The 19,446-nt window shown below is 38.0% G+C and overlaps 4 protein-coding genes across 13 annotated transcripts in view; 3 read left to right on the forward strand and 1 right to left on the reverse strand.

The window, feature by feature from the left end:
- Positions 1-5,466: 5,466 nt before the first annotated feature.
- LOC120414454 (SCY1-like protein 2) overlaps positions 5,467-19,446 on the forward strand; it is a 233,476-nt gene continuing 219,496 nt past the window's right edge. For 6 of the 10 annotated variants that reach the window (XR_008212377.1, XR_008212374.1, XR_008212375.1 and 3 more), the window contains exon 1: positions 5,468-6,157. The gene's annotated coding sequence lies outside the window, so the exon portion shown is untranslated. Of the gene's footprint in view, positions 6,158-19,446 lie in introns of all 10 variants that reach the window. The other 4 variants (XR_008212373.1, XR_008212371.1, XM_052709441.1 and 1 more) reach the window with 2 other exon arrangements.
- LOC120414452 (phospholipase A1 member A-like) lies at positions 11,326-12,488 on the reverse strand. Its single transcript, XM_039575640.2, has 2 exons — positions 12,240-12,488; positions 11,326-12,181 (listed from the first exon to the last, which is right to left on the reverse strand). Exons 1-2 carry the CDS (start codon positions 12,452-12,454, stop codon positions 11,362-11,364), a joined length of 1,035 nt encoding a protein of 344 aa, XP_039431574.1. The 5' UTR covers positions 12,455-12,488; the 3' UTR covers positions 11,326-11,361.
- Positions 16,333-17,471, forward strand: LOC120414451 (lipase member H-like). The gene has a single exon (XM_039575639.2). The coding sequence runs from the start codon at positions 16,425-16,427 to the stop codon at positions 17,463-17,465; it is 1,041 nt and encodes a 346-aa protein (XP_039431573.1). The 5' UTR covers positions 16,333-16,424; the 3' UTR covers positions 17,466-17,471.
- Positions 17,755-19,101, forward strand: LOC120414449 (lipase member H-like). The gene is made up of 2 exons (XM_039575638.2): positions 17,755-18,010; positions 18,068-19,101. The coding sequence occupies exons 1-2, from the start codon at positions 17,778-17,780 to the stop codon at positions 18,885-18,887; spliced, it is 1,053 nt and encodes a 350-aa protein (XP_039431572.1). The 5' UTR covers positions 17,755-17,777; the 3' UTR covers positions 18,888-19,101.

A 19,446-nucleotide genomic window follows, 5' to 3' on the forward strand; every position in this document is an offset into this window, starting at 1 on the left:
AAAGCTTAGCGAAAAATCTGAATTGAAAAACATTGTCAAAATTTTTATTTTATCAAAATAATTTGGGGAAATTCTCGTAAGATTGGCAGGTTAAGCACTTGCTCCTAATTCCATCCAATTAGCTGATTTTCACTATTTCAACAACTTATTTTGTAAAATGGTAAATAGAAACTTGCTTGTTCACTTCATATTGAGCTATTTATTACTCGATATCAGTTGAAATCGCTTTCTATGAGCTGTAATTGAACGTCATTAGAGGCACGCTGGAATTAGATTATCTTCTCCTATGTAAATTTTTATTATTTTTACATTATTATAATTTTTAAATACGAATAATAATGGATTTTTGTTTCAGGAATACATTTATTTCTTTCATTCTTTCAATCTTAAGCAGTTTTCCGAAATATAAATTTCATGTCTTAAATTGTTTAACATCGTTTTAATATAATTTATTCTTGCTTCAGAAATATGAGTTGATTTGGAATGGTTGAAAAGTGCGCGTCGTGATTGTTTCGTCGTCTTCTTTCCGCCATATTTTCGTGTTTTTTTTTCGGTTCTGTCCAGATGATTCTGTGCGCTCGGTTTTGCAGAATCTGGCAGTTGATTTGGAATGGTCGAAAAGTGCGCGTCGTGGCCGTTGCGTCGTGATTGTTTTGTTAGGTTGTTGTTTTTTTTTGGTTATATCTTTCCACAGCCGGCTGTCTAAGATTATAAACATTAATGAAACTTAATAACAAATAAACGGGAGTTGTCTCATCAGCAGCATCAGATTGTTTGCCTTGAGAATAATACATCACCATATAAACAAGACTTATTGATTTTTGGGTCACATCATCATCTTCTATGATGAATCCTGACCATTACCCTTTCCTACTAACAAATTCCCAAGTAGAAGTAGTTTTTCCGGTACACGTGGGGGTGTGGATATCGTATAGAACCCACCTTTGGTAGCAACCTATGCTTACTAACATTCCCGCCCCATCAACTCGAGATCTACAAACTGACATGGCGGGCGCCGTTGGTGGCCAACGACTGTTACCTATTTTCTCCGGCTCTAGTTTTGATGATCTTGATGTTTTATCTTTTCAGCGCATTCATACATGCTGTTGATAAGAGAAACATGACTAGATCGTTGATGCGTATGATCAGTTGAGTTGATAGGGTATTGCGGTCCTGTTCAGCAACGGAGAAGGACAACCATGGGTGGTCTCTCATGCTCATGCTCATGCTCATGCTGACAAATTTGGATGCTTTCGGTTGCAATAGATTCAGATTTGTCTATATTTTTAAATGTCAGGTGGGTATATGGTCCACTTTTACCGGAGATATTCCGGATTCCGTTGTGGTACCTCGGCCCTCCTACACTCAACCCCCAGTGGTTGGTCACTTTTTCGTTTCCGGATTCCGTTGTGGTACCTCGGCCCTCCTACACTCAACCCCCAGTGGTTGGTCACTTTTTCGTTTGACACTTTTTTAGTTTGTACTCCGTTGATTGGTCAAAGTGATGATATAAAACTTCAAGGAATCATCCTAATACATCACCCTGCAAAAATAATTGACATGGTTAAATCCTAAGGGGCACCGGAGCCGGTTCCAGTTGGGCACCAATCGACATCAGCTCAGTGAACCGTTTCCGGTTGTAACCTGTTCCGGTGCCCGATGGTCTTGACCATGTCATGGATCTATGCAGGATGATGTATTAGAATGATGCTTTGATGTTTTGCATTATTTACGGCTTTGTTTTGTGGAATAAATTTTGTTATATTGACCAAAAACTCAAATAGCAGAGCCGAGGTACCCCAACGGAATCCGGAATATCTCCGATTTGGATGAAACTTTCAGCGTTTGTTTGTCTATGCATGAGATGAACTCATGCCAAATATGAGCCCTCTACAACAAAGGGAAAAGGGGTAAAATGGGTTTTGAAGTTTGAGGTCAAAAAAAACATAAAAAATCTTAAAATTGCTCGCATTTCCGTAAAACTTCATCAATTCCAACTCTCTTAGATGCATTAGAAAGGTCTTTTGAAGCACTTCAAAATGTGACATAGACATCTAGGACTGGTTTGATTTTTTCTCTTAGCTTTTGCAAATTACTGTCAAAAATGGATTTTTTTAAACCTTAATACAAAGCTAAAAAAGTAGTAATCCAGCTGCGTGTAAAAGACCTGGGTGTAAAATAAATATTGCATTATTTTATGCAATTTTATGTGATTTTACATCCTGAAATATGTAGCCCATCAGTATGGGAAACCTACTTGACCGAAATGTCAAGCTCATATATGCGTTTATCCATGCAGCTTTACATCGGTCTGATGGCCGAGTGGGCTAAGGCGCCAGTCCATACTGTTGGTGCTGGGTTTGAATCCCGTCGGTTGCAACTTTTTTTTGTGTGTTGTAAAAATGGTACATGCAGTGTGTAATATTAAGTGTTTATTTTGACGAAGGTGATGTGCATGCTTTTGCATGCGATTTTACCATCGGATTTTTTGCTGTGTAGGGGAAATCTACCCTTTCCAATCAAACACCTATCTTCGTCATATGGAGAGTTTGATGCTCGATTAAAGCTCCAAAAATACTATTTGGGCTATAAACTTACCAGCAACAGCACCGCCTCGAGTAAGCACGCAAATGTATGCCACTTACTGGCCAAAAAGATCACATTTAATGCACTTTTGATCATACTTTGTATTTTGCGAGACCACTTCTCATCATTTTGTTGGCACACACAGTGACACACACGAGAATCCCTCAAACGCTTTATGAATATCGCCAAAATTAACTTTTCACTTTCGCTTACTTTTTCACGGCGCTTAAGATATGAAATTGCTTCCAACTACCGGCAACATGTTCTTTTGATCATTAGTAAGGCACTCACTTGAAGAATAATCCCGAAAAATGTAATAAATTAGCAAGCGCCATCAAAAAAACGAACGCGCCAAGTCGTTTGACGTTTCAATTTTCACTTTGCATTCCAATCGAAGGCTGAAGAAAACCGAGCGAGAGACGAAGGCAAAAAAGAACAAAGGCTGGCCGTCAACACCACCAGCAGCACAGCCAGCGATGCCAGGAAACTTTCCCTATAAATGCCACTTTTCGTGAGTGTTCGTTTGAACTGTCAGCGCAAATGGCAACACTCGACAGAGTGTTGGAAGAAAAAAGAACTAAGCCGATATTAGAAAAATGGGCGTGGCCCAATGCATTCGCCTCGATTAGAATACCCTTGGGAATTTTTTTTTGTTAAATGCTTGGTAAAGAAATAGAATAACTTTTAGTGAAAGTGAAAATAAACAGAAATGTTCACAAAAACTTGCTCTACTCGTTGGTGTACTTGGTTTTAGTAAAATTCAAGGGAGACTCTAGATTATCCAGCATCATTCAAACACGACCGCTTATTAGGATTAAAATGGGTAGATTTCCCCTATCTTTTTCAAACAGCCTCCAACACCCATTTTCCTATACACAGAAAAAAAATGATGGTAATATTCATCAGGAAATGGTGACAGATTTTGTGGCAAAAAATATGATTAATTTTACCTCAGAAAATGATGAATTTTCATCAGTTTTTGATGAATATTCATCAGGTTCACATTTTTACACATATTTTATGTAATATTACACAAATAAACAGGTAGTATTCAACCTACCAAATTTTCAACATTCCAAAATTCAACTTTTTTTTCTGTGTAGGTCAAAGGATATGTAATTTCATTTACTATAGCCTTTGGTATTAACTTTTTGGCGAATCGGAGTTTTTCTCATGGTTTTTAGATTTTTCTATAACAAACATTTTACATCGTTAGTTTTTGCCCTGTAGGCCGCCATAGCGGCATTTTTTGGTCTCAATTTTGTCATATACGGAATCCTCGGATAATTTCACGTAAATTAGAAGTATTGGAGTTGTAAATGTGATTGCAAAAATTGCCATATAGAATGAATTAAAATATTTTTTAACAATTTGTTGGATTAGGGATAAAACAGGGTAATTTGCAAAAGCTAAGAAAAAAAGTCAAACCAGTCCTGGATGTCTATGTCACATTTTGAAGTGCTTTAAAAGACCTTTCGAATGCATCTAAGAGAGTTGGAATTGATGAAGTTTTTTCGGAAATGCGAGCAATTTTAAGATTTTTTATGTTTTTTTACCTCCAACTTCAAAGCCCGTTTTACCCCACTTCCCTTTGTCGTAGAGGGCTCATTTTTGGCATGAGTTCATCTCATGCATAGACAAACACACGCTGAAAGTTTCATCCAAATCGGAGCACTTCAAAACGACCTCTATAACAAACCGAGCAATATTTACAAATACTGCCTCTTAAGTCTTGTTACTGCAAAATATTTGAATATTTTTTATTGGTTTTGGATAGAACAGACATAGCACAACAAAAATGATTCATCGTTTCCTTATTTCAAGATTCTAAGTGCTCTAAAAACTGCTGTCCCTATTCAGACCGTAGTCCCAATTCACTCCTGTAGACGGTACTGATGGCCGTAAATTCCACATAATTCAGAATTTTGACTAGGAGAAATCTAAGTATGTTTAGCTGGTTAATAACTCGGTCCTAATTCCGTTCAATCAGCATATTCTTCCTATTTAAACAAATTGTATTGCAAAAGTTTTGAAAGAAACTTGCATGCTCACTTTCAATTAAGATATTTATTGAGTGAAAACACTTTTTAGAAGCTGCAATCGAATGCCAAAGTGTTGTTATTCTAAAATAAGATGCACGACAGAATAACATGCCATTCCTTTATTTGATATTATTTCAAACCTATAATCAAGGTCACTGAATGGCTTGATTGAAATTAAACCTTAATCAAGTAACATTTGCTATGAAATTTTTTATGAAAACTTATTTCTAGTGTCTAATTTTGTTCCTTCAAAAACAACACTAAACCAAACAAAAATCAGTAAAGAAACTGATACATTCCCTTACATTCCCTTAAAGCTATAGAAATGAACCTGTACAAACTTCCCTTTAAAAATCTGGCTGGATGTTTTCCAAAACATTTCCTCCCAACTCGTCTTCGTCGTTCTAATACTCATTGCCCTAGTCCACCGCCAGGGGATCCAATTCCTTGTGCCAGCCACCCAAATCACCCCCCCACTCCCCACCATTTTCAGCGCAATCTTTTGCCTGTTGCTTCCAGCCGCAAGTTCTAACTAGCACGCCACAGGTGGAAAGCTTTCACCTCCCATCCCCCTGCCGTTCCCTTCGGCATTTGTTTTGATAAACAGGTAGCAGCGGAGTTCGGGTTCGGCCATGGCGCCTGCGCCCCGGGTGGCCACTTCCCCTCGGCACGAACTCTCATCCACGAGGTTCAACAGATGGCAGCCAGATGAGTGACCCGCAACAGGCGCCGGCCTGTTGCACGGCGGATGAACTCGGGACTCGGGGACACGACCCGACACGGGGATTCTATGATCCGGGGGTCCCTTCCTGGCCTGGTCGTCGAGTTGCAAAACTTCAGTTTGGATTAAGACGTTGAGCAGTGCGGTTGGCCCTGGAAGTTGGAACAACACGGTGATCTTCGCACTCCCCTCCTCCCTTCTGCGGTGGAGAGTTCCAGGTATTCTCTTGGTTCTAGTGCTGTTCTGGGAGCTTTTTTTTTTTGCTAGGAAGTGCACAAGGCAAAAGGTTGGAAAGCTTGGTGAAGCTGTCGGTGTGCGCCGCGACGACCTTTGAGGTTGAGGAAGAAGAAGGTTCAGGTGATTTCAACTTGAAAAGTTTGTGAAAAGTGAGGTTAGAATTCTGCTAGAATCTTCCACAGTGTGATAGAGAGATAAATTATCGATTTTTTTTCCGTCGAGAAGGATTTTCCTGCGCGTGCAGAATCCTCGTGGGGTTCCCCCAGGTGAAAAAGGAAGCAATTTTCCTTCGGAAGTGAATCATCAGTACCGTCGAAGAAGAAGAAATTATTTCTCGGATATTTCTCCGGAGGCAATCCGGAGTTCAAAAGTGTGAGTCGGAAAAAAACGGTTCCAGTGTTGCCAGCCAGCCAGCCAGTGACAAAGACCCCCAGGGAGTCAAGCACCATTATCCTGCGTCCTGAGGAAGACAAAAAAAAAGAGCAAAAACGAAGCTAAGGAAACATAAGCCTGATTACAAGCAGCACCTCAAGTACGATCAAATTTTCTTCAAGAAGCCGAGATCCAACAGGTACGACAACTCACTTCAGTTTACAGATGTGTGTGTGCGTGTTTTTTTTTCGTGTGCAATTTTCCTCCAATTCAAGAGTGGAAGGAAATGGCGGGTTTTCCTGCGAAGAGCCAACAACTTTTTTGCACGCAAAAGTCACACAGCACAGACTCCCTCGAGGGAAGTGCTACAACACGAAAAATAAAAAGCTGTCGAAAATATTTTCCACAGCTCAAACATATCTGAAGGCTTCAAAAGCTTTCCAATTTGGGTGTGTGCGTGTGGGGGAGGGGGAGAGGTGCGAGTATTTGCAATCCGTCGCCGTCGAGAATTATCAAGTTTTAATTAAATTTTAATGAAGCAAAATTGACGGTCCCACACTTTTATCTTGTAAAAGCTGGGCTGAAAAGCTGTGTGGGAATGTTTGGCAAATTGGGTTGCGGGCATGTTTTCGGCATGTTCGGAATGGCCGTTGGATATTGAAAGTTAAAGGTTCGAATGGACTAACTTTGCTTTCAAAGTGCTAATGGGTCTATGACAAGTTAAACATTAACTGCTTGCTCCTTTAGAACGGACAATTTATCGGCGAGTGTGTTAGGTGAATTTATTAATTGTAAATAAATTATGCATGATTTAGAAAACATGTTCTGAAATTGTTTGTGATTTTTACGAGAATTTGAGAAGAGTTAAAAAGTTCGACACTTCGTTTATGCATAGTAAAAATCTCTCAAATCATTAAATTTCTATCTATTGATAAAACTAATCAATTTTCAGAATTAGAACTTTCGGTCAATTTTCCTAAACTGTAAATGGTTTTCAAAATGGCTAATTTTTTTCAGATCAAAAATCATGAAAATTTTCCACAATTGTGTAGTTTTACCAAGATCATTTCACTCAAAAAAATGAGTTCGCGTAAACGTGAACAGAGTTCATGCCAACAGGAACCAGGAAGAAAACTGTTCAACTTTTATAGTAGGGGAGAGTGGGGAGACTTGATCCCCTTTTTTTGTATCGCACATAACTCTGTCAATTTCTCACAAAACTATGAACTTTTTGCATGAATTGAAAGCTTAAACATACAACTATGTTTGGCTGATAAGGGTTTTTCATCAGATAAACTCTTCGAATCATGCCAAGCGTTTTAAAAAAATATTTTAAACCGCCATTTTCAAAATGTTGGGGGTAATTTGATCCCCCATTCAACATTTTGAAGAAATCTTAAGCAAAATGTTTCTTATTCATCCAAACTTTTAATTTTCTATAAGTTACAGCAATTTCACATTAAACCTGTACGTCTGTGTTCAAAATATAACAAGTTTAGCATGCAAAATATTTAAAAACTTAAAATTTTCTTTTTTAGACCAAAATTGAGCATGTTTACAAAAGCTGGTAATTTTTGTTTACAAAACTTTTGAAAAATGGTTCAAACTGCAATAAGTTATGTTCAACTATACTGAAGGAAACTATGTACGAAAACCCAGCACAATTATTTAATCTTGAGGCTGAATCCAGTGACTGTAAAAATGCAGGGATCAAGTCTCCCTAAACGCACTTATTTTAAACAATTGATTGTAAAATTAGTATGACGATAAATTTAACGTCAAATGCGTAAGGATTTTGGAGTTGATATGTTTATCAAACAATTCATGCATAAAAAATATTTTTTTGAATTATTTTTGAGTGTTTTCTAAAATTATCAAAACAAAGAAAAAAGATCTCTTGGACGTTTTTTGCAGAACTATTTAGAAAAATGTGTGTAACTCAATGTAAACATTTTTTAATTTTTTTCTTTGTTTTCTACAATGAGTTTTAGTTGATTTCGCACAACTTTCTAGAACAAAGCCAATTGTTTTACCCACATGCTGACGAGATACAGGCTTGGGATCAAGTGTCCCCGGGGATCAAGTCTCCCCACTCTCCCCTACATTGCACCATGAAAGTGAACAGTTTTCTTCCTGGTTCCCGTTGGCATGAACTCTGCTCACGTTTACACGAACGCTTTTTTTTTTTTTGAGTGTTCAAGAAGATGTGAGATTTTTTTATTTTGCTTCACATATTGTTATTCAAAACTCGATAAATTATCTCAAACATTGCCCCTTTTAGCGCTTTGGATTGTTATTGTGGAAAAAAACAATTGTTATATGAAACTGAATCTTATTATAAATTTACAACAAATGAACATATATTTATTTTTGCAATTCCGTCGTTAAACTACTTACTTTCCCTGTCATTCTTGAATGACGAAATAGCCTATTTTTCTGTACCAAAAATAACAGAATCGAATAGCAACACTTTTCAAAGTAAATGCTGAAAAGTTCTACTTTTCAGCACTTGTTTCATAAGTAACACATTTTTTTTATTTAACCCTTTCGAGCCTGAATTTTCAAAAAAATATTTTTTAATCTAATAATGGGAAAATGATTCTTAAGACCATACGAAAATTATAGGCTAGTTTTGAAATTTTCATTTTTGGGTCATATGTGACCCATCAGGCTTGAAAGGGTTAAACGATTCGATTTATTGACAAAATACATGAAAATTTGACATAAAATTTCACTCAGTGTGTGTTTTTTGGAATTGCAAAAAATATTGTATGGAGCTCCTTGCAAAACTTGGTTTTTCAGCACTCTTTGTATTTATCCAACTCGGTAAACCTCGTTGGATAAATGTACGACTCGTTCTGAAAAAATCCTCATTTTGCAACTTGTTGCATAAACTACTATTATCTACCTTGCCCTTACGAGTATAATTGTCCCAGCCTAATATTGATGCAATTGAGATATACGTACCGTAGATCGGGGTGACTTTGATAGATTTGATAGTTTGAGATTTTTCCATAAAATTAAGAGTACAAATTAAATACGCTATGGAAAAAAAACTGACCATGGTAGAGAAGTGTTCAAAGCACCTCAATAGAGTTTGTTTTATACTTTTTGAATGAGATCAAGATTATGTCTATCACGCAAGAAACAAGAATATTATGTTTTAGTTTTGTTACAATATATTACGGATTTTTTTGAATCCTTTGTTAATTTTGTTGCAAAATTTTCTACCGGACTGATAATTTATTGATAACTATTCATTCTAATTTGCTCCCTTATTTATTCATATTCAACTGGACAATTATAATGAATTTTCCAAAGGAACAATTAAGCCAACTGCCCACCAGTGACTCCACCAGGACGGGTGACAGGGAGACGACTCCTGCAGCTGGACTGAGCTAACGACCTAACCTTTTTAGGTTAGTCCGGGGCCAACATTTACTTCCAGTCCGACGGAAGGCGTGATCAGACAAATTTCGTCTCAATATTTGCTACCGGGACCTTCTGGGATCGAACCCAGGCCGACTGGGTGAGAGGCAACCACGTTTACCCCTACACCACGGTCCCGGCCTATATTCTATAGTAATGTAAAGTCTAAAAATAAATGTGCTGAAAGCATTCATTATGGCACTCATTTCAGTTCTGAGGAGTTCAAATTTTTTTGACCAAACTAACCTAATTGAAATTGTACATAAATGAATAAAAGCAGACTATGTGTTGAACAATTAAAATTTAAAACTAAACACCTCAACCTCAATCGTTTTTTGTTGGATTGCGCTACTACAATTGGAATTGATGCTTTATTACTTCAAAAAATCTGCTCTGCGATAAAAAACGAAATGAAAAAAAAGTTCTTAAAATTAGATTGTGGCTTTTTAATGTCAATTTATTACAAAATGTAAGCTAAGTACTGTTCAACGTTTGATGTTGATGTCTTTCCTGGAAAATCAATTATTTGGCCAAGCCATTTCAATCACACAGACGATCATGTATTTCATAAACATTGCAGAATTTTAACGTGAAGACTTCCATCATTGTCATGATTTTTCCTTTAAAGATATAAATTTTGCGTCGCTTTCAATATTTTGACAAAATTCCTTCAACAAGTTGTTTAGAATAGTGCCCTACACATCGACGTCGTCGTGCTATCATGTCGCACCCGCCATTTTGACGTTCCGAGAAAAACGCGTTTAAATGTTTGACCTTGAATAAACAAAAACGAAAGCACGCAATGTAAACAATAACAAACACGTTTTGTTTGGCTGACCATTCTGTGCATTGTCCCGATGTTTGGTTGAAGTTGGTTGCTGGAGTCCCGAGTTATAATTAAAAATGTTTACGGTAGTCTAACTTGTACGTGCGTCAAACGCATCCTGACCTGAAATCCCTTTGCCCTTTGTCGCACTTACATCAATTTTCAGGGAGTGACAAGATAGCACGACAGGATTGAAACTTATTTTATATGTAGAGTGACAAAAATTTTCGAAGCTTTTTTGGTTTTCATTGAATATCTCAGGATTGAAATCGAATTTTGAGGATCTGTGAAGGTCAAAAGATGAAGCATTGTGAGCTGCACAAAATGGCGTTCTTAACTCAATTTGGCCTAAAATGCACGTACGACAAGTTAGCACGATGGTGACGACATGCTGATTCCTTTTGGTAACGATTATCCCATTCCTTGTTAAGTTATGGAAATCGTCATTAATTAATGATTGCCAACTAGGACGTCAATGACTGTGCCACAAAATTATATAAATTTTGAAGCACAATTGATTTAAATCAAAAATTCCTTCAGTGGCATCAAGAAGGCAACAACCGGCACATGCTGATTCATTTTGGTGCTGAAATTCGTTAAATTGAATTTAATACAGAATATTTTATAGTGATGATCAATTTTCTTCAAAAATGATCAACGGCTTCACCTTAAACTCGTTTCAAATGAAATACGTGTTAAAAAAGGCAAATCAATTTCCAAAATTGCCTACGGAATTTCTCCTTATCTCTCGATTTAAAAAAGGTGTCCCTTGCCACACATCAGCTCTAAAAGTAAATAGGCGTTTTTTTTATTCCTACACCCTGTAGGCAGGGGGAAGACAAAACAAACCCCGTGATTTATATGCAATCTGTACTGGCACCGCCACCCTCCTGGAAGGCTTTGAACCTGTTCAAATATTTTGTGTCCTTGGCCCCCACTACCCTCCACCGCACCGTAACATGGAGGATGACTCGCAGCAAATAAAATATTAAATTCAAATTGAGAATAAATAAGCGATTTGGGTGGCGGAGAGGACCCACTTCTTGAATTTGCATACGTGACAGCTCAATAATTTCGGTGAGTTAGGAAGTTACTGGTTGAAGGATTTGAGATTTTTGTTTCAATATTTATTTGTTTACAGAAGATTTTCATACATTATACGGAGAAAATGGTGACGTTATCAGATAAAAGTTTCCTCCAGATCGATCGCTGGCTGCTCCAAGTCTGTTGGTACGATTTAAAATACACAAATTTCCTAAATATGACACCAAATCATCGCACTTGGTTGATTTGAAAACAATTGTTGGAACCAGCGAGAATTTGAACAACTCTGTGGCATGCAAATGACTGCAAACGGATTGATCGGCAAATTCGGCATCACTGGTCAACGGCACGATACAGTTTGTCTGCGGCGAGAATCCTCCGTTCGGGTAAAAGTTCTCGTGGCCATCGCCGGTCATGACTCCGCATTGACCACGCGAGGTTAGAATCATCTGAACATATTTGGCATCACTGGCGTCCAGGCGGTATGCCAGGCCACGATCCGTTGGGGCGGTAAACAGAGGTCCAGCTGGATCCAGCCCGAAGATGGCACCGATTTGTCCACGATAGTTGTACCCTACCTGGCCACTGATCTGCGCACCCAAGCTATGGCCAACCAGGGTGACCCTGTCCAGCGGGATTCCGGAATCTCTCAAGAATGCGACAAAAAGCGTCACATATCCCGACACCTTGGGAACATTCTCAATCGCCGAGACGTAGTAACGATACTTGGCCAAGTGATTCCAGTCCACCGCGCACACGTTCGAACCCTGGTACTTGATCACGTTCTTAGCCGTCTCCTGAACCCAGGTCTTGTTGACGTTGTCCGTCCAGCCGTGAGTGATGATCACTATCGGCTTGGAAACGTCCACCTTGCTGGCCAAGTCCTGATCGTACAGATAGGTTTGCTTCAGAGTCGGAGATGCACTGCAAGTAAAATCCGTTACAAACACCGCAATAAAGTCAGCCAAAACATCAAACTCACCCATTTCCGCACCAAAACGTAACCTCAACCTCCACCGGAATGTTGCTTCTGCCGTCGATCAAACTGCCAAACTCGTTCCGTGACATCTCGAAGATGGTGTCCATGACCTGGGCCAGGTTGTTATCCGAGGTGGTGTTGAAGAGATCCAGCAGCCCGCCCTGGACTGTCGAAGCTGCTACAAACAGCAGTAAAAGCGTGGCTTTCCCGGGAAACATTTTGCACTGGACTGAACTTGCTTCATAACAAAGAGATCCCTTTTATAGCAGATCATCGTGGGAATCCTCTTGTGTGATTGTATTTGTCTAATTGCCCTGCAGGCAGGATCGGTTGGTTTAGGCAAAAGAAAATCGGATACATAATCCCTCAAAATCTGATTATGGTTAAGGAGGGGTGTCTCCTGCGAACACGGTTTCTGAGTGTCAGGTAGAAATGATTTTGTCCTTTCTACCGACAGAATCAAATAAATAAAAGTGCACGACCTAACATGTTTGTTTGAATGTTTTGAACCTTCGTTTCGAGTTAAACCCTCTGAATATAAATCATAATTCAGTTAAATTAAATGGTTTTATTTGTATCCGATACATGCATGTACGTAAGAAGAAAATAAAAAACATCGGTAATTATAAGAAGATGAAGAACTTAAAATGTCTTTTAAAAGTTTTAAAAGAACTTTAAAAGCTGATTAATTAATATCAGAAGCACGAGGAAAATGCGTGGGTTTCCTTTACTTTTAAGTGCGTTAAGATATAAATCGTATAACTTGAAAAAAATTTTGTTTCTAAGCTATTGAATGATAAAAATGTTAATACATCGAGGTTATTATTAATAATATTAAGTGTGTTTTGTGTGAAGACTATGTACATTTAAGCACTTTTCACTATAAAATTTGCATTGTTCGTAGATTGAACCTTGTTTCCTTCCCTATCCACAAAAAAAAAATCATTTGAAAAGCAGGTAATTTGAATCAATTTTGTTCTTTGAATATTTTCGTCATTCAGCTTTATGGTTTCTATTTTAAATCTAAGTATTTTCAAAAATATTAACTTTGCCTAGTTTTATTTTGATGATTTTGCAACTCTTTCAAGCCTGATGGGCCCAAAAATCGAAATTTCGTCAGCTGTGTGCTATCTTGTGACATAGACCATTTTGGTCGAAAATGAGTTAATGATGACGTTTTGCTATACTTAACAAACACTACAAGATTCTTTAATCCGATTTTGGAAACTCGCTTCTGTTTCCCGGATTTCGCGACACACACTTGTGACATAGACCAATTAATCATCAAAATGATTGTGCACACTTGTACCATGTTGTTGGAAAATGTGGAAAATTTGTCTTGTTTTTCACAAATTTATGTACACTCATACTTCCTAAAGGCAATGCAACCTTTTGTTTATAAAAATATACTGATAAAGTCAATTAAACCATTGATTTGAGCTTATTTTAGTTTGTATGGGAATTCTGTGCACACTTGTGACACGTAGTACAATTTTACTTTCGAAACACACTTGTGACACGTGCTTTTCAGATTTTTGTTAACATTATTTACTGTATCTTTTAACTGGTGTAACCAAATTAGTTGAAACTTGGAGCGTTTGTTAAGCGATAGTATACGAACCGATTGCTTCGAAAAGTTTCGTTCTATCATTCATAGTTTTGAAATTATTTACCAACAAACTTTAAAAATCGATTTTCTCGAAAAGTACTAAATGGTCGTTATCACAAGATAGCACACAACTGACGATTTACCAAAGTAGCCTCTGATTTACGTATGGTCCTCAGGATCATTTTCCCATCATTACCTAAAAAAAATATTTTTTTTTTAGAAAATTCAGGTAAAAAAAAACGAGATTTGCAACAAATTGCAAACATAATTTTTATTGCAGTTTTTATAGGTCCAATAAACAGAATTCTTGTTTTGCTTCTCGGATGTATTTCTAAATCATCATCTGGAGTGGTCTGGGGAATGAGATTGAGTCTAGAAATTTCTGAATTTTTGATGACGTTACTGCTAAAACAAGGGTCAAACAATAAAAAAAATGGTTTTTGGACCGCACAATACATTCCTGGATTTGTATGATTCGAGTGATACAAACAACTTTTTATTTGCTTTTTATTATAACTTTTATGCGGTTGTGAAACAAATCAGTTTTCCTGTCATTTTAGAATGACCAAATGGTCTACTTTTCTTCACCATACATAACAGAATCGAAAAGTATAACTTTTCAATACAAGTGCTAAAAAGTATAAAGTTTCACTTTTCACGATAACTTTAATTTTTGACTCGTCACTGTAAATAACATTTTGCAAAGACTTCTATTTCAGCACTGTTATTGTTGTTAATGATAAGCAGACTTTTCACATAATAGGTGGAATGACAGGATTTTTTTTTCAAAATGGAATTGCATAAAATGTGTTATAGAGTAAAACAGCTGTTTTACAATCATACGCTTTCATAATAACTTTTTTTAAACTGTATCTCGTAAGAAAAAAAATTTTGCAGTACTGTGCAACGGAGTTCAACAACGTTTTTAAAGCATCAAATTAGCCCATGCTTATTGTTTTCAGAAGATTGGACTTTTTTCCTTAACAATTATGAAAATAAAATAAATAAATTATATCCTCCAATTCTGATAACGAAGGCCAACAAGAAAAAAATTAGTTATGTTATTATCTCATTTTAATGTTTAATTTTATTTGCAAACACTTGATTTGTTTAAAAGCACTGTTTTTTAAGCAATGAATTCGATGGTACATAGAACAATAAAAGAATGCTTTTAAGCTACGTTGCAGTAAAGGTACACCCAAAACTGGCAGCGCTAGTCCGAGAGAATGATGGTCTCGAGTCGAGAGAATAGTGGTACCATTCACGGACGCAGAGAACACAGCTCGAGATGGGCGATAGAACTATTCTCTCGAGGTTCATTTGCAAAAAAAGTTCATCCGTCAAACAAAAAACCAAAAGTGTCGACAACGGGAATCGAACCAGAGACCTTTGACAAACCAATCCAAAGACTTAGCTGCCTCGGCCACCACAGCTTGATGACCATGGAGAAGTCAGAAGTCGATGTATGACACTTGTTGGAGATTTATTGATTCAACTAACGAATGAACTCATTTGTTATGATGGTGTGAGTTGGTACCATTATTCTATCGATTTTGGCACTGAGCCCTCAATAAATTTTGAGAGAACGATTATCTCGATTCTGAATTTTGGGTGTAACAATATTTAGCAGCGTTGCATTTTGTCAATGGAAAAAAATAAAGTAAAGACGGAAATATATTGTTACATGAAATTTAATATCAGTTGAAAAGTATCAGATAGAAATTCATAAAATCTTTGTTTGAAAAAGAAAAAAAATATCTTTCAACAGTACCTATGATTTTTAATGATGAATTTTCTAATTTGCCAAAAAATAATTATATTAATTCAGACTGTAAAGGCTCACTTTTTAATGTATTCAATTCATTTTGATTTAAATAATATTATATGAGTTCTATAATGTTAACAAACTTATGTACACGGTATTGCATTTGTTCCTCATTGTTCACAAACAAACTATTTCATATTAATTTTGATAACTTCACTTTATACTGATTTTACATGGAAACCTAATCTATATTGCTTTAAGCAATGATTTATTGACAACAAAAAGTCTTCGTGATACTTATGAAACTACTTACTTACGTTTACGTAAGCCACATCAAAATATGAACCTTAAAACTGTTGCGTACCATAATACAAAGATCCATTCATGTTTCCTTCCATCTGAACCAACCTTGCATTGCCTAATACTTGCGGTGCATTACGCGTTGAACCATATGTTTGCGGGGAAACTAGGTCAGTGACGTCATTTAGGCAGGAAACGTCTCTTTGCTGGTTCTGGTTTTTAGTGTTACAAAGGAGAGCAAAATCAAAAAAAAAAATTGGCAAATATCTTAACTATCCAGTTTGAGTTTTGTCGTCCAGGAATCATCAATTATCACCACTCCCTGTCACCAGAAGCTCTATCAGCAATTTCACCGGCGTTCTTTCATTCTCCAATTTCTATCGAAAGACAAAAAAAATATGTCAACTAGAAGAATGCCGCAGGTCTATGCACTCTCTTCTGCTTCACCGTATAAAAGACCGATCCATCATTCTAAGCACTATCAGTTTTGGAGGTACGCTGGCAAGGAGAAGTAATGGCATCGTTCCGACTTGTGTTGAGTCTGCTAGTTGCGTCGATAGCGCTGGACGTGACCTGCGCTGGAATTTTGGACATCTTCAACACAACCTCCGATTACAACCTGGTGCAGTCGCTGAACATCGTGTTTGGCCAGACGAAGAACGATATTTCCTTCTTGTTAACCGGTGAGGACAAAACTCCAATTGAGCGGGCCGTTACGTTCTGGTGTGGTCATAGCAATTCTACTACGCTGAAGCAAACCCTGCTGGACGATCCGGACCTTGGGAGTAAGCTGAACTTGGCGAAACCGATAGCGTTTTTGACGCACGGATGGTTGGACAACACAACGCGCGTTTGGTTCCAGAAGACCGTTCAGGACATGATCAAGTTTGGTGATAGCAACGTCTGCGGAGTAAACTGGGCCCGGTTGGCACAGTACGACTATAGAATCGCTGCGGTGAAGCATGTTCCGATTGTGTCCGGGTACCTGACCAAGTTCATCACGTTCCTGTTGAACTCGGGAATGTCCCTGGACAATGTAACGCTGGTAGGCCACAGCATGGGTGCCCAAATCAGTGGTCAGGTGGGGCTGAATTTCAACGGGAAGATTCCTCAAATTTTTGGTCTCGATCCGGCAGGTCCCATGTTCACCGCTCCAGTAGATCGTGGCCTCCGGTATCGATTGGATAAAAGTGATGCCAAGTACGTGCAGATGATCATTACCTCACGTGGAACAATCGGGGTGCGGGTAGGTGATGGTCACGAAAACTTCTACCCCAACGGAGGAGACGCTCCGATGCCAAACTGTGTTCTTCCGTTGACCAACGACGCAGAGTTCTTCGATCAGATCATGTGCAGTCATCTTCATGCGACTAGCTTGTATCGGTTTTCACTAAATCCGGCCCTGGTGTACAATGCTCGGCGGTGCCTCAACTACGGATCGTACCGGCTGGGACTTTGCAGCCTCAACAAGAGCAATCGGCTGGGAGTTTACAGCGACCGGTCGGGAGGGGACTTTTATATGCGGACGGGAGCGGCTTCGCCTTATGATGTGTGAATTAAATGCAACAAAATTAAATAAATAAAAACTTCAAATATGGCAGCTAATGGCTTAAAAGAATCCTAATCACTTCATACACAAACATTGCATGATTTTTGTTTTACTGAACTCTACTGTTTGTTCCGTTATCTTCACCAAACGTATACCTCTACTTAAAATAAGGTTTTATTACTTGTTAACAGTCGTGACCATTCGGATTTATGAACATGTCACGTTTTGTTCCATTTATGGAGAATATATAAGCTAAAACGCTACACAAAATTTAACCAGTCTTATGGGCGAACAATCATAGAAATTTCTACAAGTGAAATGAATATCCTAAAAATGCAATTTCTTATAATTGTACTGACAATTTCATCAAGTTCGGCATTCATTAGAACACGCCGCGGATTAGTGGACCTTTTCAACATATCCTCGGAGTACAATTTGGCCCAACTGATAGAGATCGTGTATGGATTAGCGGAAAACACCGGCACAAGAATTTACTGTAACGAGACGAAGGTCGTACCCGAGCAGGAGATCAAGTTTTTATGCGGGCACAAGTTAATTAAATAATTTTGCACAAATTGGGACGATGTCTAAGTGCTATTTTCTTCCAGGGGATCTCCACTGCTCCAAGACACGATTTTGAATGATCCCAGATTAGCAAGCAAAATTGACGTGGACAAGCCGATTTTTTTCATTCTTCACGGTTGGACGGACAGCGGAACTAAGAGCTGGGTGCAGGAATCTGCTCAAAATGTTATACAGTTTATGGATCAGAACGTTTGCATTGTAAATTGGGCCCGTTTGGCCTTGTTCGGATACTCCATATCTTCGTTTCAACACGTGCCACTCGTGGCGGATTACATGACGAAATTTGTCGAATATATTCATGACGAGGGAATTCCACTGTCCAAATTTACGCTAGCAGGTCATAGCTTGGGAGCCCAAATAGCCGGGCAGGTTGGACATAAACTCAGGGGACAACTGGGTACAATCTTTGGACTGGACCCGGCACGAGCGCTCTTCACCGCACCGATCGATCGTGGGCTGGCAATTCGGCTGGACAAAACAGATGCCAAATATGTGCAGATGATCCTCACGTCCCGAGGGTTGGGAGGAGTCTTCAAGGGGGATGGCCACGAGAATTTCTACCCAAATGGAGGATTTTCTCCGCAGCTGAATTGCGTCATTCCGATCAACAGTGACGCAGAATTTTCCATCCAGCTGCTCTGTAGCCATTTGCACGCAACGGAATTGTTCAAAAATTCAATCAATCCCAATATAGTTTTCAAAGCGCGTCAGTGCAGCGATTGGATAAATTACGTGAGTAAAAAGTGTGAGTCTAGAAAAACAAACAGGCTTGGTCCGTACAGTGATCGCATTGGAGGGGATTTTTATCTCAGAACTTCGGCGGTTGCCCCGTATAATGTTTGACAATGATGACAATGTTGCCAAGTAAAATGTGTCTTAGCTTTCGTTGATAAACAAAATTTTGTAATTTGTTTAGAAATCTCAGACCAAAAGATCTGAAAATTTAGTTTCCGTATTTTTCATGAAAAATTCTTGTTGTATAAATGTTATCGGTGGAAACAATTTTATGTGTTGTTAAATTGTTTTATAAATAGATTTAACCTTCATCAAGTGACGTACATCCAAGATTATTTTTATCTACACGATTGATACAATGAATTTCTTGATGATACACTGAAAAAAATACATTCTATATTACGCCCATCTGAAATTGTTAGTCATGATTTAAATTTTTTGAAAATATTGTTTTCGAAAAGATCGGAAAATTTCACGAATGTTTCATATTTCAACATTGAAAATCTATAAATTAGTTGCTGAGATATCCACATTAGAAAATGGTGGATTGTTTGGATGAGACTTAGAAAACATAAATTTTCCCGTTTTAAAACCTTTGCATGGCAATATCTCAGCAACTAAGGGTCGTATCAATCAAGTTCTAAAAGCAAAATATAAAGAATTTTCT

Source organism: Culex pipiens, chromosome 3 (genome assembly GCF_016801865.2).
Source record: "Culex pipiens pallens isolate TS chromosome 3, TS_CPP_V2, whole genome shotgun sequence".
Classification (NCBI taxonomy): Eukaryota; Metazoa; Arthropoda; class Insecta; order Diptera; family Culicidae; genus Culex; species Culex pipiens.

Excerpts from the sequence above, each read along its gene's own strand:
- LOC120414449 (XM_039575638.2), top strand. The coding sequence starts at position 17,778 with ATGAATATCCTAAAAATGCAATTTCTTATAATTGTACTGACAATTTCA. Across the intron at positions 18,011-18,067 it reads AAGTTTTTATGCGGGCACAA|GGGATCTCCACTGCTCCAAG; the intron begins GTTAATTAAATA and ends ATTTTCTTCCAG.
- LOC120414451 (XM_039575639.2), top strand. The coding sequence starts at position 16,425 with ATGGCATCGTTCCGACTTGTGTTGAGTCTGCTAGTTGCGTCGATAGCG.
- LOC120414452 (XM_039575640.2), bottom strand. The coding sequence starts at position 12,454 with ATGTTTCCCGGGAAAGCCACGCTTTTACTGCTGTTTGTAGCAGCTTCG. Across the intron at positions 12,182-12,239 it reads ACGTTTTGGTGCGGAAATGG|TGCATCTCCGACTCTGAAGC; the intron begins GTGAGTTTGATG and ends TTTTACTTGCAG.